This window comes from Pinus tabuliformis, chromosome 2_1, assembly GCF_031772625.1.
Source record: "Pinus tabuliformis cultivar Carrire ecotype Pingquan chromosome 2_1, CPIR1, whole genome shotgun sequence".
Lineage (NCBI taxonomy): Eukaryota > Viridiplantae > Streptophyta > Pinopsida > Pinales > Pinaceae > Pinus > Pinus tabuliformis.
Window position 1 is genome coordinate 736,768,420 of NC_142299.1, and position 26,574 is coordinate 736,794,993.

Genomic DNA, 26,574 nt, shown 5'->3' on the forward strand with positions numbered 1-26,574 from the left:
AAAACATGGAAAACTCTTATCTTCTTATAGAATTTGCTTCAAATGAGACACAAAGACCCATGTTCTAGACCAAGTCCTTCTCCAAGTACCAAGTCAACCCTTCTAACAAGTCTTTCTTTGATCCATCACCAATGAACTTCAAATTGCAACTTCGACCTCCCAGCTTCAATATTGCTTCTTCGACCTGCAACTTCGGCCCTTGAGACTGCTTTAGAAACCCTAACCCAACCTCCTTTGGAGACCTTCCTTGAGCAAGATAGCTCCAACCAGGGTCAATGAGGCAACTTTAGGGTAATTCTTCCTTCCTGCAACAGGACACTGCACTTCGTCATACTTCAGCTCAGATATGCAATTTTGGCCTCTTTTGTAGCTATAGAAACCCCAAACTTTCGCACGCATGGGAGAGAGATAGCCCAAAAACAAGTTTTTCGTCCTCCTTTCCTCTTCTAGACCTTCAATTTTCTTGTCTTCTTGTCTTCTAGCTATATATCAAACTTTTTCTTGAGATCAAACTTCTTGAGTGAGTGAGTGCTAAATGAGGTTGAACTGCTTCTTGATATAACCTTTCCAAGGGGTCGAATTCCGTCCTTTAGGCCGACTTGTATTTTTGGAGCTTCGAGGACTTTCTATACTCAAAATAAATTATTTTTCAATGTACATTTTGCCCGACAGGGTCTTATAAACATGATGTTGACTCCTTTGACTCATGACAATAAATCCTAAGACATAACAAACCCTAGAATCATGAAGAACATGCTTTTACCTAGAAGACCATCAATAATGAGCATGAAACCCATGCTTTAAAAATAATAACCTTTTATTTTCTTTTTTGGTTCATTACATAAGATACATATTAGAATGAGTACAATAATTATGAAGATCAAAACTAGTTACATTTTCAATAACCCCAGTGTATCTTTAGAAATTTTAACCATTATTAAATTATAAGTTTCTTAGTTAATGCTAATTAGTCAAAATTTTATAATGATATCCACGTTACTTATTCTCATTGTAAACCTCTCTTTAAAACGAAGAAAGAAAAAAAACAAATAAATGTTAGAAAAAAGAGATAAGCTTCATAGCAAAATTTACAACCCTAGTAATACTTTCTACATACACATATGGATGCTAATAACATCTAAATACAAGCTTAGCATTTATCCCTTAACTATAATTGGACAACATGCATGGAATAATAATTTAGGGAACATAGAGCGAATAACCTTTTGTGGACTTAAGGTTTTTGTTTGTTTGTTTTATTTTATTTGAGAGAGGGAAAAATAGTGTACTAGGGCAAATTATCATCATTATTTTCCTTACTATTTATTCTGCCAGGGTTAAGTGTTCCAAGGGTTTCCTGCTATTTATTCTGCCAGGGTTAAGTGTTCCAAGGGTTTCCTGCTATTTATTCTGCGAGGATTAAGTGTTCCAAGGGTTTTCTGCTAGGGCCGAGGGTTTCTAGGGTTTTACAGATTTATCAGAATGGCGGAAAGGGGAGGACGCGGAGGGGACAGGGGAGGTGGATTCGGACGCGGATTTGGCCGAGGCCGAGGTGACAGAGGTCGCGGGGACCGTCGCGGCGGCCGGCGAGGAGCCCGAAGAGACGAAGAAGAAAAATGGGTGCCCGTGACGAAGCTTGGCCGCCTGGTAAAAGAAGGGAAAATCCGTTCCCTCGAGCAAATCTATCTTTTCTCGTTGGCTGTGAAGGAGCACCAGATTGTGGAGGCCATGCTGGGTCCTCAGCTGAAGGATGAGGTTATGAAGATCATGCCTGTGCAGAAGCAGACGAGGGCCGGGCAGAGGACTCGATTCAAAGCATTCGTTGTTGTGGGTGACGGCAATGGTCACGTAGGGCTTGGGGTCAAGTGCAGCAAGGAGGTGGCCACGGCCATCCGCGGAGCCATTATTTTGGCGAAGCTTTCGGTTATTCCCGTGAGGAGAGGTTACTGGGGTAACAAGATTGGGAAGCCGCATACTGTGCCTGTTAAGGTCACAGGGAAGTGCGGCTCTGTTACCGTCAGAATGGTGCCAGCGCCTAGAGGTGCCGGGATAGTGGCCGCGCGTGTGCCCAAGAAGGTTCTGCAGTTTGCTGGGATTGAAGATGTGTTCACCTCCTCTCGAGGGTCCACCAAGACGTTAGGAAATTTCGTGAAGGTATTTATTTATTTTAATTTTGATTTTTTGAGCTTTTGTTTGCCCCTTATTTTATGGCTGATAAGAGTTTGAAAATAATGCTTGATACTGGTCATTTATTTAAAAAAAATGTGTTTTGCTATAGGTCTGATATGTATAAAATATGTTTGAATTTGCTATATTACCTGTCATATTTGGAATCTGAAAATGAAAATTTCGGATTTGTTTTGTTCTTGATGATATGTATAAAATATGTTTGTTGCTATATTACCTGCCATATTTGGAATCTGAAAATGAAAAATTTCAGATTTATTTTGTTGTTGTTGTTGTTTTTTTTTGTTTTTTTTGTTTAAGCGAGAGTCCGTCCTCTTCAATTTCTCTCTATAAAATAGATTACATAAAATACATAGAACCCAAGGTAGAAGAGGGCCAAAGATTTAGCTATCACTTTGCGCCTTGGGACAAGAACCAACAGCTCGAGGCTAAGCTAAGAAACCAAAAAACTGCTTTATCCGTCATCCTAGATCCAATGGTTGAGGAACAAAACCACAATAAAACACGTGTCCCCGAAAAACTAGAAATGGACCCAAGAGGAATTAGAACCCACATAATTAAAGATTTCGGGTCCGCAAAGGAAGCCCAGAATATAACCCAGACCCACCAACATGCACAGTGAACCTAGGCCGTTGATTTGCAACTATATGATCCAATGACTGGAAGGAATATCGCGTTGCAAAGGAGGAGGAGGAATACCTGCCCGATGTAGGTGGTATCCTCTTACCTCCTTGAGCCATGTGTTGAGTGATGAGTGGCATCAGGCTCATTTCTAGAAAACCGCTTTGGGTTTTGAGGACGCTCGAAAACCCGAAAACGACTTGACTGTAGTATGACTTAAATACCGTCGATTCGCTGCACCCACTGCCACATAGCTTTGGTTAGAATGCCACCATTTCTCCTAACTGCACGCTCGCCATCCCAGCTCCCTGCAGAGCCAAAGTGGAGTTGATCTGTGCTATAAGATAAGTTTATAGAGATCCCTTTGCTGTAAATCATCGCCCGCCCAAGAACCCTGGGTCTGAACCGTTCTGGGCTGATAAAACTGACAAAGGACTGGATGTTGTTTTCAATAATGTCCCAGGATTGTTGCTGCATGTAGACTGTACATCAACTAATTCTAGAATTCTGCAAACTGCTAGTATCCCCTGTTCTGATAGAGTTCTTGGTCCACATTCCCTTATGTCTCACTATTACACCTGTATGTGCGCATTCTGCACATGTACAACTTCATATCTACCTTCAGAATATGACAAATCACCTCGGCACAACTAGCATTGAGATATCACAAAATATCGCCAATTGTATGCATTTTCTGGCTGCATGTACTCAGTGGGACTGAAAGTGGACTTGGTTTTTGAACCGTAACTTCCTTCGCATATCAATATTGTAAAGTTATTTCTCTTGTTGTGAGTAAGCTAATTACGTAACAAAGGACTTTATTTCTGGCTGCAAATATGATAAAAATTTGGTAGAAATTTTAGGATGAATGATGTTCTAGTATGATCCTTACATGGGGGAATGATGTTCCAGGGGTTTTGCTTAATTTCTGTAATCAGAGGCAAGTTTGCTACAAGATTTTAGAGAGCTTCTTGATGCTAACTAAAAAAATTGGAAATAAAGAATGCCCAAAAATTGTTTTAACCTTTTGTTCTAACATGGATAATTTTGAAATTTCTTAGGAAGTTGACTGCAATATTTTTTTTCTTTCAAGTAATTGTGATAAAATAGCTTCTACCATACTTATCTCTCACTATTACACTGTGTGCATTTTGCACATGTACAACTTTCTAACTACCTTCAAAATATGATAACTCGTCTAGGCATAATTAACAGTGATATATCACAAAATAGGATGATTTGTATGAATTTTCGGGCTGCATGTACTTAGTGGGATTGAAAACATATTTGATTTACTGCTTGAACTGTAAATTCCTTCGTGAATGGATATTTTAAAGTTACTCCTCTTGTTGTGAGTAAGCTAATTTTGTGATGAAAGGACTCTCTTTGGTTGCAAATATTATAAGAATTTGGTAAAACTTTCAGCATGATTAATGTTCTCGTATGATCCAAATTTCATGCATGGTGGAATGATGCCCCCAATGGCTTAATGTTTGTGTTTTTGCCCGTGTTTGTAATCCCAAAATATCTTTAAAGCTTTGTTAAGCCTAGCATATCAATCTTGGTGGAGATTTAGAAAGAACAAGACATTATTTGAATGGAAAATCCCTAGAAACTTTTCATAACTACTGGATTTAATATTGAGAAAGTTGGTTCTCATGTCTTTTTATTTTATTTTTTTTCCAATATTTGTAATAGAACTTATCATACAATTCATTCACAATCACACCATCTACATTCTGCACAGACACACCTTTATAACTTTCTTCAGGATATGTCAGTTGGAGGATATGTTCTTGCCTTTAATTTTTAATGTTTGTGTTTCTGTCTTTGTTTGGAATCCCAAATTTTTCTTCAAGCATTTTTATTCATAGAAGATCAATCTTGGTGGAAATTTTGAGGGTGAATCAAAGTTTGCTTTCCCTAGTACTTTTTAATTTCCTTCACATTTTGGTGTGTTTAGAGAGCTTCAAGAAACACACCCAAAGGATGAGCGATGTTCCAGTATGATCCAAGTTCCACACATGGGGGAATGATGTTCCAGGGGTTTTGCTTAATTTCTGTAATCATAAGGCAAGTTTGCTACAAGATTTTAGAAGGGTGGGGGTGGTAGAACTTTGGATTCCCTGAGAGATATTAACTGCATGAGGTAGTTGGATGGTCTTCTGGAGTCCCTGTTTTAGCTGATAGATTTGGTTTAACCCCTTAAGCACTCATCATCAAGCTCTGGAATCTAGCTTGGGGGTGACTACTGCAAGAAAGGCTTGGCTACATTATGTTTAAGGTTGGGTGGAGAGTTGAAGTCCCAATCTCAGTTGCCTGGTTTGATTTATCAAAGATAAGTGTCTTCTTATGACTCTTTTGTTTTGAATGCTTTATGCTTGTTGAATGTATTGGTCAAAGAAATCAAATTCGTTGAAAACCCTTGATGTATCTTGAATCCGACAAATTAGACATGATTCGGTGGGACATGTGTCCTCCGATTGTGTACGAGGAATGTGCCTAGCATGTCCCAATTTTGGGACACGTGTCCCCTGGAATTGCGTGTTGTGCGGCCCATAAAGCCCGATTTTGGGTCATTTCTCCTTCACTGTTTTGTCTCTCTTGCTATGGGTGTGGCAATTTTTTATAACTCCGACTCTGACTCGGCTGAGGGTCGACTCTGACTCCGACTTTGACACGGCTGACTCAATTTCAATGACTCGATTGTTGTAAAAATTACATTAAATATTTATTTTTTACAAAAAACATAATTTTAAATATTTTCACTCATGTTTCCAAACACACAAACTATAGATACTAGATAGAAGACAACATATGATCAAAGTAGGCTCATTTATATATCTATTATATCAAAATGGCACCCAATGTACTGTCCAATACATACATGATGATGATATAGAGATCAAAACAAAAACACATAACCAAGGAGGCTAGACATGGTCTCTACAACAAAAGTAAATTGTGACCAGTGGTATTGGCTACTGCTAGAGGAGCTTAAGATCATCTGGATCAACCTCTGGATCAGTCACCTAAATTTTTTTTTGTTTTTGTTTTTGTTTTTGTTTTCTTGTTTTTGTTTTTGTTTTTGTTTTTTTGTTTTTTTTTTTAAACGCTGTTTTTTTGGTTCACGGGTTGTTGTCATCCAACTCGACTGAGCCGACTGGGTTATTATCGAGCCGATCGAGTTGTCAGACAACTCGGCTGACTCGGTAATAACCCGGCTGGCCGAATCGGTTCACTAGCCGAGTCGACCTAGTGAGGCCTTGACCCAAACCAACTCGGTCGAATCTCAAAACACTGGTGTGTGGGAGCGACTAGCAAAGGGTTTGGGAGCATGTGGAGGCGATTCAAGCAACATGTAGGTGCATTTTGCTTCTATTTTTTTTGCATTTTTATTACAATAGTTTGCATGTGCATTTTTTTACAAGTTTGTGCATTTTTTCTTTATTTGTTTACAACATTCATGACTCAATCAAGGGCAGCAGGGAAAGTTGCTAAGGAAGGGGAAGGATGTCCTCATTGGAGATGCCCCTCATGTTCCAATTTCATTAGGGTCTGCAAGTGTTCCCTCTATTGGAAGTGGGGTTGCAACAACAACTTCAGATGTTGAGTGAAGAATTAATTTAGAAAGACAACAAGCTCAAGAAAACAAATATCCCTTGTGGAAGTATGTCACAAGAGAGCAAGGGTTAGGCAACAAGTTGAAGGGAGGAGGCAATGTAGCTTGGAAATGCAACTATTGCAACAATCAATTCATGAGCATATATTACCGTGAGAAAGCTCATTTGTTGGCTTTAGCAGGTTGTGGAATTGGAGCATGTACACATGTGTCTTTAGCTTCAGAGGAAAGAAATGGAAAAAGAGGCCAATGTTGGTCTTGCAAAGGTGGCTACAACATCTACAAAAAACATGAATGATGATCCCCTTCCATTCTTGAGGAAAAGCAACAACAAATTTCCATTTGAGAGTTTTGGTGAGGGACAAGCAACAAAAGAAAGGCAATGGCACTTGGTCCAATGGACAAGATTTTTCAGAAAGAGAAACATGAAGAGTTTGATCTCACCATTCCATTCTTTTTTCTATCAGAACTTTCATATCCTTTAATGTTGCACGCTCACCTTTATTTATTGAGATGTGTCTAGATCTAACCCAAGGGGCTCCATCAGGGTATGTGCCTCCCAGGTTAGAGAAGCTTAGAACCACATTGTTGACTAAGACAAAGAAAGAGGTGGACAAAATGTTTGAGCCTATTAAATCAACATGGCCAACATTTGGGGGTTAGTATTGTTTTTGATGGATGGACAGATCTAGCACGCTACCCACTCATCAACTTCATGGTGTCTTTCTTGAATGGTCTAGTTTTCTTGTTATTAGTGGATGCACTTGGACAATACAAAGATGCACAATATATGGGTGAGTTATTCATTAAATTTATTTTAGATGTAGGTGTTTATTCTTGTGTGCAAACCATTACAGATAATGCACCTGTTTGTAAGGCTGCTGGCATGATTGTGGAAGTTGAATACCCACAATATTTTGGACACCTTGCACTGTCCATTCCTTGAATTTAGCACTTAAATGTATTGCTTCTGATGTGCTTTGGATTGGAAGTATTATTGAGGATGCACAACATATTTGCAACTTTGTACAAGATTATAAAAATGCCCTCAAGATCATAAAAATGCCCTCACAATCTACAAGGAGTACACCAATCTGTCATTGTTGAAGATTGCAGATACACAACTTGCCTCTTCATTCATCATGTTGAAGAGGTTGAGGGAGGTCAAGACCGCTCTTGGAGCCATGGTTATTTCCAGTGTTTTAAAAATCGACCAAGCCGACCGAGCCATACCCTTGGCCAGTTCGGCTAGGCAGGAAAATCGGTCAGTGGCCAGTTTGTTATCGAATCGGCTGAGCTCGAGTTAAACCGGTCGGTTTGGCCAACGACGCCCAAACACGCCCAACAATGCTTTTTTTTTGGGGGGGGATGGGCCCCAAACTTCATTCTAATTGGGTTTTAGGTTATTTTGAAGGCCACTTACCTCTCCCAAGCTTATAAAAGCTACCCAATCCCCTCACATTTCCTCAAAGCTATCTCATTGCATTTGTGTGAAAATTTGTGAGGAGTTTGTGAAGAGTTGTGGAGTTTGTTTTTGGAGTAGCAATGAGGAGTCTTGAGCAATCATTGGAGCAATAGTGAGGAACTTCTTGGGTAGCCATTGGAGCATCACTGAGGAGTTGGTTTGTTGGAGCAACATTGAGGAGGCAGTTTGGGCCTAGAGGCTTTTTTTTTCACTTCTAAAATCCGTTTTTGCTTTTTTTTTGGTGCAAATATGGAAATTGAAAAGAGTCTTTTTTGTAAAAGAAATGATTGATAATCAATTGCATTGCAAAATTTGTCATAGAAAAATTAAGGGGGGTGGAGGGGGCATTCATAGGCTGAAACAACACTTGGCTGGTGTTAGAGGCCAAATTACTCCATGTGAAGCACCATCAACACAAATTGGGGAGATTAGGAAGGAGTTGCTAGATAACTTTGAGAAGTTTGAGCAAGAAAAAGTTAGGCAAAAAGAAATAGAGGTTGAAATTGGGAGGAAGAGGAGTATACAACAAATGATGGCTTCCAACCCCAATTTTGATTACGAGGGCTCTTCATCTATCCCTTGCATTGATGCATTCAACCCATTTCACTATGTTCCCCCCTCTTTGGAGTCTATTCAAGAAAAGAGAGGGTAAAATGAAAAAGAAGGGTGATATCAAAAGTTATTTCACACCCTCCTCTCCCTCTGATAGTGCACATGGTCCTCAAGATAATAGAAGTCATATGCAACCCACTTTAGATGACCATTGGAAGAAAGAATTGAGAGACGCTGCATGTGATTACATAGTTAGATGGTGGTATGATGCTAATATCCCCTTGGATGGTTCTCGTTCACCATATTATGAACCTATGTTTGAAGCTATATTTGTTGTTGGAAAGGGATTCGAAGGCCCTACTATGCATGCATTAAGGGGATCTCTTTTGCAAAATGAAGTTTCCTCCATTGATGAATATTTGAAAGAGTTCAAAAGCTTATGGGAAAAAACAGGGTGTACCATCATGTCAAATGGATGCACTGATCAAAGGAACCGTACCATCATAAACTTTCTTATCTTTTGCCCACAGGGAACCATGTTTCTAAAATTAGTTGATGCAAAGATGCACACTTGTTGTTTTAGTGTTTGGATGAGGTTGTTGAAGAGGTGGGGGTGACTAATGTTGTTCAAATCATCATAGATAATGCCTCTAACTATGTTCTTGTTGGTAAAATGTACACAAAACCATTCGTTGGACCCCATGTGCTCCACATTGCATAGACCTCATGCTTGAGGATATTAGCAAAATAGATTGGGTCAAGAACACTATAGAGCATGCCAAAAGCATAACAAAATTTATACACAATCACTCATGAATTTTGAGCCTGATGAGGAAACACACAAGGGGCATGGATATTATTAGGCTCACCATCACTAGATATGCAACTCATTTTTTGACATTACAATCTATGTTTCCCAACATAGAAACTTGCAAAATGTGTTTTCCTGTGATGAATGGAATGAATGTCAATGGTGTCGCAAACAAGATGGCAAAGATGTGAAAAAGAAAGTTAATGAAGAAATATTTTGGAAAAGGGTAGTAGAGATTGTGAAGGTTGCTGAGCCATTGGTTAAGGTGTTGTGGTTGGTGGATGGGAAAAATTGGCTATGGGCTTCATTTATGAGGCTATGGATCAAGCAAAGGAGCAAATAAAGGCAATGTTCAAGGATAGAGTGGCTAAGTATGGGCCCATTTGGGAAATCATTGATCAAAGATGGAACATCAACTCCATCGCCTTATACATGCAACTGGGTTTTTTATGAACCCAAGGTATCTCACTATAAAGCTCTGCAGGTAGGAGCTTTCACTGGGGAGGTTAGAGATGGATTGATTGATTGCATTGACCGCATGGTCCCTAAGGAGAGTGATCAACTCGAGATACACCGACAGATCACTTGTTTCAACAAAGCCACATGTACCTTTGGCAAGAACCTAGCAAGGATTGCAAGGGAAGCATGTGAGCCAGGTAAACAAACAATTTCAATTTTCAAATTCTTATTTTGTTAAGTTGTTTATAGTTTGGAAGTTGGATATAATTTGTTGGTTAACTCGTTACACAATTATGTTTTTTGTAGCACAATGGTGGGAGGCATTTGGTAGCCATTGTCCTGAATTGCAGAAGTTTGCAATCTGTATTTTGAGTCAAACTTGCAGTGCTACTGGGTGTGAGCGCAATTGGTTTGTCTTTGAGAGGATTCACACGAAGAAAATAAACCATTTGGAACAAAAATGGTTAAATGATCTAGTCTATGTCTAATACAACCTCCAACTCAGATGCAACCAATTGCTGAACAAAAGATCTGATACAGATCCCATTGTGTTGGAAGATATTGATCCAACATCAGATTGGGTAGTGGAGAGTCATCCAACAGACTTTGATTCTAACGAGGATATTGGTATTGGTTTGGATTTACAAATAGAGGCATTAGTTGAACATAATGTCCAGTTGAATGCAGATCCACTTGTACTAGGCCCAGCCCCAAGTCCTCGAGTTGCAGACACTTCCTCTACTCAACCACAACGGAAGCACATATCTCGTCTATCTCAACGTGCAGCTGCTACGCCTGCTAGTGCTACTACTTCTACAGTTGCAGTGGGAGATGGTGATGAGGAGGAACCATGGGTTTCCTTGTCTGACTCTGATTCAGAGTCTGAGCCAGATAATGTTGGCTTCTCTAGCAATAGCCTGCAGTACTTACAATTTACTTTTGTTGTAGAGGCCATTTAGAGCCTCCTTGGTTATGTGTTTTTGTTTTGATCTTTATATCATGTATGTATTGGATAGTGCACTAGGTGCCATTTTGATATAATGGATATATTCATGAGCCTACTTTGATCATATGCTATCTTCTCTCTATATTCTAATGTTTTGTGTTTGGAAACGTGAATGAAAGTCTTTAAAATTATGTTTTTCATAAAAAATAAATATTTAATGCATTTTTTACAACGACCGAGTCATTGAAATCAAATTGTCCGAGTCAATACCGAGTCGGAGCCAACCCTTGGTCGGTTTCGAACTCGAGTCAGAGTTTTAAAACATTGATTATTTCATAGTTTTGGTCTTTTTGGAGGAAGACAGATGAAGCGGTCTCAAAAAGAGTGAAGGACACATTGTTAGATGATGCTTAGTGGGAGAGGGTAGATTTACTTATTAAGATCATGGACCTTATCATTGCTTTGCTACGATTTGCAGATACAGACCAACCGATCCTCAGAGAGGTTTATGAGGGATGATGGGATTCCATGATTACGTCTGTGAGGACCATTAATTTACAGAGTGAGTGCCTTGAGTATGAGACATCATTAAAGGCCTTCTTCACCACCATATAGGATATTCTTGTTAGCAGATGGGACAAGAACTACACACCTTTGCATTGTTTGGCGCACTCATTGAACCCAAAATACTACAATCATGAGTCGCTAAATGATGTACCTTCCTACAGGTTCCCTACTCACATGGATGGTGAAATTTCACAGGTGAGGAATATTGAGCTAATTGTGAAAATTGAATTAAATTGCTCTAAGCATAGAACATACCTAAACTTAACATGATATATTCACCTTCACATGGTATATAGATGAGCGAACCTTGCATATTTTGTTTCTATTGGCTTGGAATCATATGGTTTTAAATCTTAAAAATAAAATTTTTCATTAAAAATTAATTATTTAATGTATTTTTTTAAACGGTTTGTTTAGACTTGACCAATCTTGGTTCGACCAGTTTCGGTTTGAAACCCGGTTCATTAGGTGGACTGGTCCGGTCACCGGTTTCGATTTTTAAAACATTGGTTCCTAAAAATTAGGACGAGTTCATGAATCGGTCACTGGTTCCGGTTTTTAAAACATTGGTTCCTAAAAATTAAGACGAGTTCATGAAGCGGTTTTACTCATGCAAATAGTTGGAGGCCTAGTTATTTGTCTCCTAGTGCGAGTTGGCTTTGGAAAATGACAAGTGACTAGTCTCAAAAGTTATTTGTGGCCAGGGCGAGTTGCATGAGTCAGTGAGACTCAGTTAACTAGTTAATCGAGTTCCAAAAAGAAACTTGCCAAATTTAGATGGGTCGAAAAGCTTATAAGGAGGATGAAGGCACATATTTGATCATTGTTTTTGTGAGCACGAGTTGGTCTATCAATACAATAGTTAGCACGAGTTTATGTGCAGGAGCTAGGAAGAGTGTGAAGGAGAGACCTTTCAACAATTTTTGGCAGAGTAAATCCTTGCTGGTGTGCACTAGGAATTAGGAGAAATTCATAGCAAATAGGAGCCACTTGTGCGCTAGGAAATATGAGGCAATTTGCAGGCAAAGCACAAGGAAATCATGGTTAGCCAACGCAAGAATTTAGGAGCTAAGGAGAAGACCTTGCAAGGAAGTTTTGAGCTATGTACTAGCAAGGAGAACGAGTTTGCTCTCTAGATGAAGAATTTGCCTTGTAATAACTCTATATGTTCAGATTTTTGTCAATAAAATTTCTACAGCTAGTAGAGTGTTGTTTTTCCATGATCCTAATGTCTAGGATAGAATCTTAAATCACTGACGCTACCAAACCAAGAATCACAAGGAAGCTGCTTTGCATAACGGAACAATATACAACAGTAAATCTACTAGTGCACAAAATATACACAACATTTTACACAATTTTGTACGATAACCCAATCTTCGTTATATTAATCCAATTGATATAATACAATAGTCTAGGGCTCCTGTACCAAGGATAATGGCCCTCATACATCCAATGATGCAAAGATACAAAACTGGGGCTTGGTGTCAGCTAATCAACAGTCAATCTACCCTCAACAAGATACTTTGACCATCTGGTTGATGTAGCATGCGATCACAACTCCTCTTGGTCGTACCCTTTACTTGCGGGATGCTTGACTCTCGATCTGTATCACTACATTTATCAATGATCCAAGTCCATCTGACCACTCAACCTCGACTCACCAATCTGCTCTCACATTGACTATTCGTCCATCAACGCATTGACACATCGAGACTCTTGTCGAGTTGTTCACAACTCTGTTTGTGAACAACTCTCATCTGTCCACTGCTGCTCCTCAACTACTAAGGGACTTCAACCCACTATAGTCTTCCTGTGCTGCTCTTATGAAGACCAACATAGGGTAGGAGCGCTGCCAACTATCACCATCAAGTGTCGCTTCACCAATGATGAACATGGGCATGAACAATTCTCATCTGCCCATTGTTGCTTCTTAGCTACTCAGGGACTTCAACCCACTATAGTCTCCCTGTGTTGCTCTGATGAAGACTAAGATACAAAACTGGGGCTTGGTGTCAGCTAATCAACAATCAATCTACCCTCAACAAGATACTTTGACCATCTGGCTGATGTAGCATGCGATCACAACTCCTCTCGGTCGTACCGTGTACTTGCAGGATCCTTTGACTCTCGATCTGTATCACTACATTTATCAATGATCCAAGTCCATCTAACCACTTAACCTCGGCTCACCAATCTGCTCTCACATTGACTATTCGTCCATCAACGCATCGACACATCGAGACTCTCGTCGAGTTGTTCACAACTCCGTTTGTGAACAACTCTCATCTGCCCACTGTTGCTCCTCAACTACTAAGGGACTTCAACCCACTATAGTCTTCCTGTGCTGCTCTTATGAAGACTAACATAGGGTAGGAGCACTGCCAACTATCACCATCAAGTGTCGCTTCTCCAATGATGAACATGGGCATGAACAATTCTCATCTGCCCATTGTTGCTTCTTAGCTACTTAGGGACTTCAGCACACTATAGTCTCCCTGTGTTGCTCTGATGAAGACTAACATAGTGCAGGAGTGTTGCCACCTATCACCATCAAATGCCGCTTCTCCAATGATGAACACAGGCTCCAACAATCTGTTTCTCTAGCTAGCCAAACCTTGAGCTCCAATTTGCTTCCTCTAGTAGCCTCCTTAGTCCATCAAGGAGCTACTTAGGCTCCCAAAATTTCACCCAACTCACAATTGTCCAAAGTCCTTCCTGTCAACTGTTCTAGGGCTACTTTGGACACCTACTTGTTGCCCTTCACTAACCACAAGATGTCTAATACCAATTGTTCTAACTAGGGCCTTCTCATCCACTAGCATCCAACCATCAACAAGAAGATATCTACAACTCACTCTGTTGCCTCTTGCCTTGGGTTTTGTGCATGTACTAGTCTGGTTAGGGCACACCAACAAACCTACACCAGTGCCCCAATTTTCTCCATATAGGCCATTTACTTCAGCTATAGATTCCTATGTATCCAAGGTGATGTTGTAGGGCTTAGGCACCTCCACAAGGCTCCCTACAACACTTAGATCAGACTCCAAGCGTTTTGCCCACATCAACACTGTAAATCAACTCACCAACACACATGGAGAATATCCTTGTTTTCCCTCGTTGCTCCTAGAGATGATTGCGACCTAGAGATAGGAGCCTTCGTAGCCCTCTCAGCCCCTCCTAACAGTCCTCGAAACAAGCTGTTGTACCAGCCCTGTTTGTGGCCCTTGTGAACAAAGGTATATGACACAAAATCATGCACAGAAAAACCTAGAACTAACCTCAAATTTGAGTTCTGGTCTGCAGGGTAATCCACCTCAGATTTTCCCAGGAATCTCCCCTCAACCTCCTCGTTGGTTGCCTTAGAGCTGCGGCGCAATTCGCCAAGGAGATTACACTTAAGCACATAGATAAACCTTCTCCCAACTCGACTTCCTGCAACAAACTTCCTTGGCTTAGATCCACCTTAAATCGCAGAGGTATCTTGATGTGAAATGCTCCTTGAATGTGCTCAGATCCACCTTAAATCGCAGAGGTATCTTGATGTGAAATGCTCCTTGAATGTGCTCAAATGAGGATTAACTCACATCCTTTTATATAAGTCTCATGTGGCAATGTCTAGCCCTAAAGGGCACCTCTACAAGCGAAGGCTGACTTGCCCTTTATGCCACAAGCCCATATCTTCACTTCTACAACTGAGATTTGAGTGATTTTCGTTCCGTCTGGTTAATCTTAGAGTCCTCTATCAACTCAAATTATCACATGTAGAAATATCCTCATGGATTCACTCCCATATGCTCAGGTGCAAATCCCACAGGCATGGGTTCTAAGCCCACAAGTCAATTTTGTGTGCCATTCCTCCATAACCCTCAAGCCTAGTGCTTGGAGTACCTCCCGAGCGACAGATCTCAACTTTGAGGGTTTTACCAGTTGGTTTATCTAGAAAAATATTGTGTTTGCTACTGTGTGACTTTGCTTATTTCTGTTATGATTTCGATGCAAATTAAGTAGAAAAATTGTGTGTCTTGGGTTACAAGTTAGTTTCAGATTTGTTCATTCAAGTAGAGCAAAATTTTCGTGGATTTTCTACAAGTATTGTCACTAGTATTTTTTTGGGGTCCAAATTTCTCTTTAGTCGTTTGGCTAATTTACTTTCCCCCCTTAAAAAAATTTCCTCTCATATGATCGTGGCCTAACTTGGCCCTGCCGATCTAGTACAAACCTGACACTTAGATTTCGAGACTAGTTTACTCAGAGTTTTCTGCAAAAAATACCATGTTAGATTTTCTTGTGAGCCTAGAACCCAACACTTTATTAGTAGAAAAATTGATCTACTGATTTAAATGCACAACTAGGTTCTTAACACAACAAAATTTAGTGGAAGCAAATATATCGATCTCAATCACAATGGCACAAACAAATTTTGCCCAATCAAATCAATTCATCATTAACAATTGCTCAAAACCTACTTGGACTCCTGCCTTGGGATAATGGCCCAATTGAGAAAATGCAGAATACAAATAAACCTATACCTTATCCAACAGATTTGCCCTAAGTCAATGCTTGATCTTCTCTGTAGATCTAGATCCCCATCCTCTCTGCACTCCCTCGGACTTGGCACTCTGGATTATCACACTCCTCTTCTTGAGGCTAGTGTTGCTATATGGCATGACTTCTCCCTCCATAGCCTTGCATTTAATACTTTAGATTGAGCTAAATCCCTAACCCTAACCCTAATGGCAAAGTGATTAATGGCCAAGATTAGATCTTGCCTCACTTGAGATCAACAACCAACATTAAAACAAAATTACTAAAGTAAATTACTTTATAGCTCAAAAGCCAACATACTAATATGAGCTTTTTCTCAAGTTAGACCAAGGCTAAGTTACATCAGCAAGTTGGTCATACTTGAGCAAGTGTTCTAAAGCATACTAATATGAGCTTTTTCTCAAGTTAGACCAAGGCTAAGTTACATGAGCAAGTTGGTCATACTTGAGCAAGTGTTCTAAGGAGAATGTGGGCGGCTTTTGCACGCCTAGACACAAGCCCTTTGCAGAAGTACCTGCTCAAGCTACAATTTTCAACACGCAATGTACAAAGATGTGAGCATGGACCACGACTCCCAAAGTAACACATTAGTGACATAATTTCTCCTTATCGATTAGGATAACCTCCTCCAAATAACCCCTTGGTACATCCATATATTCAAATATGTCTATGTCTCACAAATATTGGCTTCTACATATACATATGTTCACCTGCTGCACATGTGGGCCTCCTATTAGGGTGACCCCTATTACATATACATTCAACCCCATATAATTCCCTCATAGGGTCATCACACCATCTAAACCCCATGTCTCACTAGTTCATAATCGGAATTCAAAATCCCTCTAGCAAAAGAGTCCTTGGTAAGCACCCTGCACAATGTTAATTCACCAACAAAAATCCAGGTACAATAACAAAGGACATTCACACCATAACGACAAACTTTTTTTCTTTGAGAGCATAGACAAGTTTCCATATGTTGCCATAAAATCTGGATAAAGTGGCTATGGTCCTTGATCTAGTATTGGAAGAGATTTTTTCACAATTTTTTCAATGAGCACTGAGGCAAATCTGCTCCACACTCTATGACATATCATCCAGTGGAGGTGGAGTTCTTCACTACAAACGCCATCCCAAAATTGGTGCTCATGCAAACTCTTATTCCAAAGATCAAGATGGAGTTCTCGCATTAAGGTTTGATTGGAGAGGACTTTAGCAGTAGAGGACAGAAAACAAATAACAGTCAAGTCTTTTTTTTGTTTTCTTCCCAGCCTTTGATTTTGTTAATCATGAAAAAATACTTCAAACTTTACACATGATCATTGAGACTTCTAATGATGTATGATGACCTCTGATGTATAATTCATTTCATGTGATGTATTTCCTTTATTTCAAGTATAAATGGTGAAATTACATTTTTTCACATGCTTGAGGACACTTTAACCAAAAAAAAGCATTGGTCTCTAGTGACCAGTTATCTAAATATCTGTTCTTAAGAGAAAGTACTTCGCGCCCTACAACTCTCCTAACAATTGAAATAAATATTTTTTTGAACTGCAATTGGTCTCATAAAGATTTTAAATAGAGTTAGGGCAATTTGCTAGGCCTTTTTTGACCACAGAGACATCATTGCATGAAGTAAATGACAAAAAGTTGTCCAGTAACGAAGAACAATCATCAAATAAAGATTTGCCTAGCAGATAGAACAGAGACCATCCATTTCATTGTCTCCATACTCAGTGATTTGCAGTAGGCTCTATTAGAGTATTCATTGCCTGCTTTGACAGTCCATTTGCGATCTCATTTTCTTCTTTTAAATTATGACTGCATGAACAACTTACCATCCAACTCAAAAGCTCCTTGACCCTCCAAATAAGATTTGGGAACCTTAGATTAAGGCTCATGCTTTGACCCCTAATCTACCCCCCAACTAGCTGGGAATCCCTAAAGATTGGAACCCCTTGAAGGCCCCTTTCCAGAACAATCTCTAGTAGCACAAGGAGAAACTTTACCTCCACCATGTTATTTGTACCATGCCCTAACCCACGAGAGTAGACGGAATGGAACATAGAGATATATAAAAATACAACTCACCCATCAATTTTCTTTGAAGCCCTCACAAAATTTCTTTCCTGTAACCATCAAAAGCATAGTTGATTTTAGAGAAGACCTTTAAGGGGGTTATCCCCCCTTAATAGCGCATCTCATTCCTTGTTCTCCATAGAGTCCAACTTACGATAAGTGGAACAGCTACAAATTCTTCGAAACTTTTCAACCATCACTAAGATTTAATTGAAACGGTGAGCGTGGGCAGCACTGTCTCAGACATTTGGTGTACTGTAAGATAGGTGAAGCAGAGCCAATCATCAACAAGGAGAAAGAAACATATGAATAATATCCTTCCACCAACTTAACAAATTCACATGAGAAGCCAACATGTAACATCATCAACCTTCTAAGACGCATTGACCCTATCAAATGCCTCAAGTAAATCTAATTTTATGATAAAGGAAGACCTCTTCTTTACCTTTATAGAGTGTAAACATTTCTAAGCAATGATTATAGCTTCATGAGTATGTTTACCATCTAGAAATCTAAATTTCTAACCTGAGATACCAGCTGACAACACATGCTTGAGTCTTATAGAAGTGATTGTAGAAATTATTTAATGCACATAATTACACAGAGCAATAGGCATAAGATCGTCATAGGACTAAGGTACATCTTTCTTTGATATCAGTGCTAAGAAAGTAGAATTGATCGCCTCCAGAACCTTGCCAGAGTGTCTGGGTTCCTTAATAGCCAGCAATAGATCCCTACCCACTAACTTTAGTAAACCTTCAAAGAATTATATTGACAATCCTTGAGGGCATGGGCTCTTATCTTTTTGGAAAGATTCAATAACAACTTGTAATTTTCCATTACGACCTCCTTTATAAGAGCCTTGTTATGATGCTGGGTGACAAAACCTGGAATGAAGGCTGTCTTTTAAACCATCTTTGCAATTTTGGCACAAGGGGGTTCCTTGAAGTGATTGATTCTTACCTCTGCCATATCCCTGAAAGTGTTCACTTTCTCCCTACTTTCATCTGTTATACTTTGGATTGTGTTTATATTTTCCCTCATTTTAGCATAATTTGGAAAATAATGGGTGATTTTACACTTTATACCATCCAAGTTGCTCTACTTTTTGGTTTCCATTTTGCTTCTTTGCAATGTAAGAGCTCTTTTTTTAAAAATTCCTTCTGTTGTAAATTTCTCGTCTCTGCTTCATTGAATATGCCAGAGTTAAAGATCTTTGCTATATGTTCTTCTAAATTCCAAATTCAATCTTGAAAATCCTTATTTTTTTTGCCTTTGCCCATTCTAGGGCAATCTTTTTGATTCTCTTAAAGATTATCGCTAAATCGATACATTTCAGAGTTCTCCAGCTGGCTATAATACTTTTCCATTCATTGTGATTAGTGAACCATCACCTCGAACCTAACATCCTTAAGCCAGTGTGAGTTCAATTTGTAAGGATCAGGGGGTTTTGGAACAGACTCTCCTATGCAAAAAGAAAGGAACATGATCTGATGTAGCCCCCATAACCTATCCAAGAAACGATGCTTTCCATACTAAAACAATTTGCTTTGCAACTAGAAACCTCTTTAATCTTTTGGAGGTAGCACATCCCTAGCCCTGTTGTTCCTCCATGTCGACTTAAAGACTAAAGGCTCTAGATCACAGAGCCCAACAACATTAATCTTTTGAAGCAGGAAATCTGCCAGAGGATCCATTCTTCCAGCTTCTTCTCCTATACCTCGCCTCGCTCAAGATAGAATTTACGTCTTCTCTCACTATCACATCATCCTTCTGTAAAGCCAAACTCTCAAAGAAAGAGCCCTGGAAAACTTCCTTTGCCATGAAGGAATCATAGACATTGATAAAATTAAAGACTTATCTAACTCTGAATGGAATAATTCCTTAGGTCTTATCCAGCCAATCACTATACCCCCAAATTTCCTTACAGAATTCAGAGCTTCAGAATTCCTTCAAGTTAGGATATACAATAAAAATCTTTTAACCTATTGTTCTCCATGATTGATTCTTGAATCAACTTCTCTGGATTATTAGCTGCAACTAACCTCTTTAAGAATTCCTTTTGAGGGCACTCTCAAATTCCCTTGTATTATTAAGAGAAAACAATCATTTTGTAACATTTGATTGGGTTTTGCCTGTTTTAAGGGCCCTTTGAATTGTCATTTGTTTACCTGATATCACCTCTTTGACAGTTTTTTTTTTCCAAGGAAAAAGCGTAATTTTGATTAATAAATAACAAAATTACATGTTGTACTGGTTAAAAGCAGCATCATCAAGTCAGTGACCAAATGATAAGAAGAGACGAGCAGAAAAAACAAGATAATGTACATGGTGGGGGAAGCTATGCTTTTTTCCCCTTCTTTTTCTCAACCTTGCGCCATTCCCCTTGGGATGGCGACGAAGAGACCAGAGCTAGATGGAGTTCCGCATCCATTTTGGCGTTGTCCTTGTCAGAGTCTGAGGTATCTGATGTATGGAGGCGCTTATTCCCACTGATGTCCCCCTCGTCAGGGAGCAAGTCGGCCTGTACCCTGTGGTTCTTGGCAACTGATCGGTCTTGTGGAGATCCCCCTTGTGTTTCAGCTTCCATTGGAATCTGACTTTCCTCTTGTGGGGATGGTTCCTTCGGGGCTTCATCCTCCTCTTCCGGTTCAGGTGGGGGTTATTGCCATCCTTTGGGTTTTTTCCCTAGGTTCTTTTTCTTTTGGTATCCTTTTTGGCTTCTGGGCACAAATTGTGTAAATGCCCTGTTTGTATACAATTCCTACATCTGAAGGCTGTGTTCTTGTAGTCCAAACTCTATGTCCAAATTCGCTTGTTGTGGATTAAACGGATGCTCTCCGGAAGGCCTTTGTTGAGGTCAACCTCGACACATATTCGTGCATAGGTGAAAATCCTTTCCTCTATTCTTTGGGAGTCCTTTTTTATGAACTTTCCAAGGTTGTTGTCAATACTAGCTAGAACTCTGTCCTCCCAAAAATGAAGAAGGAGGTTGTGCATTCAGACCCAAACTGGCATCCTGGAGATGACCATAGTGTTTGCGTCGAACTTTGGGAACCAAGGAGTGGTGAACAGGCCGGTTGAACCCTAGAACCATGGTCCTTCCTTCAGTATTTTGTCTCTAGCTTTTGGGGATGGAAATTTAACAACAAAGAAACCTTTGGAGCAGAGGTGGATGTTGCAATCTGAAGAGCAGTTTGTTAAAATCTAGTGGAAGAGTTCAACTGGTTTGGGCCAGAAGCAGTTAAATCGACAAATAATAGCTAGAGATTCAAAGAAGGCATATTTCTCATCAGATTCTGGCATATCAATGTTTAATTTTGGGTTGTTGTTTAGCTGCTCCACTATAAAAGGGTTGGGAGCATTTCCTGTCTGTTTGGATAGTTCAGGGGCTGCCTTTTTCCCCTGTAGGATGTTCTTGAAAGATAGATTCTCATGTGCTTGCTTCTGTTTTGAACTTGAGCCTGTCTGTGTGCCCCCTCCCAGCCCTGTTCTGCCCTTCGCTGTAGCCCCCCCGCGCAATCTCAGGTTAAGAATAACTGTGGAGTCAGCTTGTATGTGATACTCCTTCAGGGGATGGTGGTCCTGTAGAATTTTGCCTTCGAACATCAAGATCTGTGAGTGGCCAGGGTATCTGTATTTCCCCATGATGCTTTGCTTCAGATCAAGAACTTTGTCTGTGTTATAGACCCAGAGTAAACCAGAGGGCCCTGCAGGAGTTTTTAAAAAAATTTGAAAGCAGTTTGGGCTTACCTGATTCCCATAAGCCATCTGTGTCTTCTGGAGCAAGGAGGCTGCTTTCCCTTTGGAGGCTGGGGGTATCTGAGCTGCAGGGGGAGAGTTGTTTGGCGCCAAAGCTCGGTCTGAATAGAGTGTAATGGGCTTAACAACTCGTGAGTAAGCCGAAAACTCGGGGCTGTGCGTGGAGTGGCTAAAGATCAGGTCGCCTGCCGCCACTGTGTTCACAGGTGCAGTGATCTCTTGGAAGGTGTAGGAGTCGGCTTCCCAGCCACTGGTCCTCGAGGACAGGGGGAGTGACCTACCGGAGTCCATCTTCAGCGCCCGGAATCCGCCCTGGGCTCTCCAAAACTCTCCTTGCAGCCTGTCGAGGGTAGGTAAACCCCAAGCCCGACAGACAATGTAGTCGCTGAGCAAAACCCCTGCAGAGTACGCTTCTTGTGTTCGAAACCTGCCAAAAAATGTTGGCTGCCTTTGTCGCCTGGGAGCTGCAATCTGCTGGGTCGGCGTGCAGATGTACCAGGAAAAGCTGGGGGGGTGTTCTGTGAGATGGCCAAAGGGAGAGTCGGAAGAGTAGCCGCATATCCCCATCCCAGCCCTTGCCGCCGTGAGAGGGGGTTTTCAAGTCTTCCTTTCGAGCCCTCCAAGGAGTCGAGGAAGGTGGCTGAAACCATGAAACTCTTTGCGCTGAGAAACCCTAGCTCCATGTTTTCAGTGTTCACCTCTTTGTCAGCTTGTTTCATTGCATCAGAAAGATAGGATTTCCTATTAGGTTCCCCGTAGCTTCAACTATGATTCATGCCAATACCACTCACCACTCCCTGTTCTTTTATTGTTATCTTCTTCTTCTTGGTCAATCTTAGGTGATATTTCTTATTTAAAGCAAGAACAAATTCGTCATTAGAAGAGTACATAGAACTAAGGCAATTAGTGGATTCCATTTCTTTCTTTGTGAGAATTGACTTTTTCACCCACACTCCAACTTCAAATGAGAGGTAGATTCTCCTGGGATTTTTTAGCCTTAAAACCCTTCTTCTTTGCCAACACTTTAAGAGGGATATTTTGGCCTCCTATAAAATTATCTACATCATTTACATACTTCAACTCTTTTATAGTGTATAAGCCCACTAGAGGAGGGGCATCCTGAGATGCTCTCTTCTTCTACAAGGTTCTTTTATTTTGAACACATCCAAAAAATTAGAGATTTATTCTTGACAGAGGAGGATGTCCCTTCTTGTACTCCTCCTTTCCCTTCTCTCCTTCGACTCTATCTCTCTAACAACTAATTTTGGGGACTAGCTATTTCTTGTAAAATCTTATCAAAAACACGGGAAGAGGGTTCCTTGGAGATTAACTCACCTTTTGAGGATGGCTTTCTGTCCATCTTTCCTTTAACACCCTCAAACTGAATGTTTGCTTGATCCTTAGCTTCCATCTGCTCTTCCACATTATGGGGTGTGTTCTTCTGAGATGTCAATAGTACATACATATGACAAATGGAGCACCAGAAAGGGAACTTTACGTTATCATTCTCATGATCGCAAGATTTATTCCTCACTTGTATATCAATACCATCTAGCAACCCATCCCCCAGATTCATCTCCACACAAATCTTTTCCATAGAGGTCCTATTCAGAGAGAGTTTTTTTCAGTCTATATGCAGCATCCTTCCTAACTTATTGTCTATCAATGGTAAAGCCCTCTCCGACCACAGTTCCGGCGGAACAGAATGATGTTTGGCCCATAGAGACTGGATGTCAGCCTTTTCTTGTATGGGATCAAACAGTGGAGTGACTCCAATTCTCAAGGGACAAAATATAGCTATCCTAGCACCATTCCCCTTTTATAGTATTATGGCTGACTGAAAATAAAAGTAATCCAACTGCTAAATAGCAAAATGGAAAATAGGAGCATATACCAGCTGCTGTTTCTATACCCCCTCCCAAGCCTCATGCTCATAATTTTTTCAGAAAGTAATCTGCCATGGAAATTTTTTGGCCAGAGCTGTTGTCTGATGGAGCTGGACCTGATCTGTCACCACATCTTGCCCCATGATCAGCTTCATTTTGACATGCTTTGGCTGCCTCTTCTTTTGCATAACTAGTATTCCTTCAGAATGAAGGGAAACTCCTCCACATTCATCTTAACACCAGCTTTAAAGATAACATTTTCCAGAAATGTTGTTGCCCTCTTCACCTTCCCAGTATTTTCTTTTGGACCTGAATCCATCACCTCTGACAGGAGATGTGAAAACTCTACATGGTTCAAGTGCTGAAGATGAGACAAAACAGTGCTTACCTCCTGATCATGCACCACCAGTGCCACTGTGACCTGCAGGTCCTTTTGTCGAGGACTCTCATTTTTTGGTGCTGAGACAACCTATCTGTGTCTCTCATTGTTCTATTGACTCAGGTAAGAGAAACCAGAGTCATTCCTCCAGTGATTTAGTACCTCCAGGGTTTTTACATATGAGGTAGCTGTGATATCATATCTCCATTTGACAGGCCCCATTCTCTTCAATTGTTGCCAGAATGTTCGCCATGATTGCAAACCCCAACTTTAAACCCTTAATCAGCAGATAAAAAGCCTTGGATGCCTCCTCTAACATCCATTGACATACCCGCTAATGAACCACCAGAAAGGCTGATACTAGACTGCTCTGCCCTTGAATGCTTACATTGGAGTCTGGACCTGAGGAACATCTCCCTCCATTTTTAAATGGAAATGAAGCCCTGGCTCAACCTTCCTTCGTAGCAATTGTGGTGGATCCGTAACTTGTTAAGTGGATATTAGAATAAGTAAGATTTCAGTACCAATTGTTCTAGCTATGGGCTCTGTTAATTTCTAAATATCACTCTTTCAATAAACAATAGCATAAAAAACATCACAGGTATAAGTAATAGCAAATAATAGATCTTCAATTTCTATTTCAAAAAAAGATGGGGTCTATCTCCCCATCACAAGCATTTGTCTACCTTCCAGCCTACACAACAGGCATTCCTGTAATAGCTTTTGATAACATGCATGTAAAATATGCCCTCAACCTGCACCAGTAAAGACTGTTCTTTAAAAGAAGACTCATTAAAGACCCATGGCTTCCCTCAACACATGCTTCCTTGGCTTCAGAACTTTCTAATAGCATAATTTCATCACATATTACAGCCCTATATTTTATATCGAGTTCTGTGCTTTAATATTGGTTAGAATTTTGTCCTTCTAAGGTACTTTCAATTATCACATTCCGATTGAGACTTTATTGTAGCTTATCTTCAGTATAATACCCATATAGCTTGCTTTGTATAGAAACCGATGGGTGATCAACCAGTTCATAAAATAATCAACTAGATATCTTGTATAAGTATGGCACTAAAAAAACAATTCAGGCTGATGGGATAGCCTGACAACTTTGGCAGAGTTCCAGGTCTAATTTTTTTTCCTTGGTAGATTTTTTGGCAATTTAGCTGGGATTCAACATTCACAAGAACCTTAAATTTTCGCAGGGTTTAGGCATATGCCATTGTCAATTGGCTTAATTTGATGATTGGAAGTGTTCACTAATGGAATAGTCTGCCACCATGTCTGAGTTACAGTTCTAGAAGGTTTTCATCAAAGGAGGATCATTTTAAATTTACTAACTCTAATGGGAATCAACATTCACAAGTACCATTAATTTCACAGGGTTTAGAACTTTAGGCACACTTATGGGGCAAGTTGCTTAATTTAATTGATTTCAAGTGTTTCCTAACCTGTGGCTTGTAACATTAATACATTATCAGACATTTATAGGGGTCAAGACAAGTGACAACTTTTATGCATGTAGGTGTATGTTTTGAAGAGGATATGGATATGCTGATTTTGGTTTTGAGCCGGTGAGGCTCAGGGCATAAATCTAATTCCATTCTTATTAGGCATCTGTGTTCTTACTGTTGTCAGGAGGCCTTCATTGGTTGCTTCTGAAAATCAATCCTATCCTACTAGGAAAGGCAAAATGGTAAAATCTTATCTAGCTCATTGGCTCAACTGTGCATGCAATGAAGAGATAGGCAGGCTCTACCTCATACTGGTGGAGGCTTATTGGATCACAGTTTTCAATGAAGTCACTCATCCCTCAAAATTTATTTAAGTTTGCGTTTAGGCCTTGAAACCAATTTTTTTTAAGTAAATGTAATTTACAACCTGCCTTGCTGATTCATAAGCCATTTGGGGAAACAGATATATCTAGTTGAATAATGAAGTACGCAATAAAATATAGACCCACTCTTAACTGAAATACGACTTACAGTATTTCACATGAATATAGACTTGTTTATTACAGTATTAACATGTAATAAACAGTATTACACGTTAGTATATATGCTGTTTATTACATGACTATAAAATATAGACCTGCTCTTAAATGTACTGTATAGTGTAATGTTGTGTTTATTAGAATATGGATTGCCATGTTGATTTTATTATTCCTTTGCAGGCAACCTTTGAGTGTCTCTTAAAGACTTACGGATTTTTGACACCTGATCTGTGGAGGGAGACCCGGTTCTCAAAATCTCCTTTCCAGGAATACACTGATTTACTGGCTAAGCCTGCTAAGGCCCTCGTCCTTGAAGATGTTGAGAAGGAGGTTTTACTATAAATTCCTTGTATTTTGACGAGGCGAGACTTTGTTTTCAAGTAAGATGCGACATCTTAAATTGAGAGTGACAACTTAGGCCGGTACAGAATTACAGCACTCTTTATATATGTTTTTCTTCACTGTTGGTTTTAGTCAATTTTGTAGAGATGCGATGGATCTGGTACAATATATTCGATTTTCAGTTATCGTTGACACTTCTAAAACTTCACCCAGCTATTTTTTGGAGTTCTGATGCATATTTTTATACATTATCTTGGGGGCACAGGTCAATGTTGTTTAAGTACAATTTAATTCACACTTCATTGTTATGAAGTGCATTTATTTAAGTGCGTGCTTTGATAATTCA

General features: G+C 39.9%; 1 protein-coding gene across 1 annotated transcript; it reads left to right on the plus strand.

Annotated features, from left to right (window-relative positions):
- Positions 1–1,375: 1,375 nt before the first annotated feature.
- LOC149202692 (uncharacterized) lies at positions 1,376–26,574 on the plus strand. Its single transcript, XM_089403204.1, has 2 exons — positions 1,376–2,154; positions 26,067–26,574. Exons 1-2 carry the CDS (start codon positions 1,483–1,485, stop codon positions 26,226–26,228), a joined length of 834 nt encoding a protein of 277 aa, XP_089259330.1. The 5' UTR covers positions 1,376–1,482; the 3' UTR covers positions 26,229–26,574.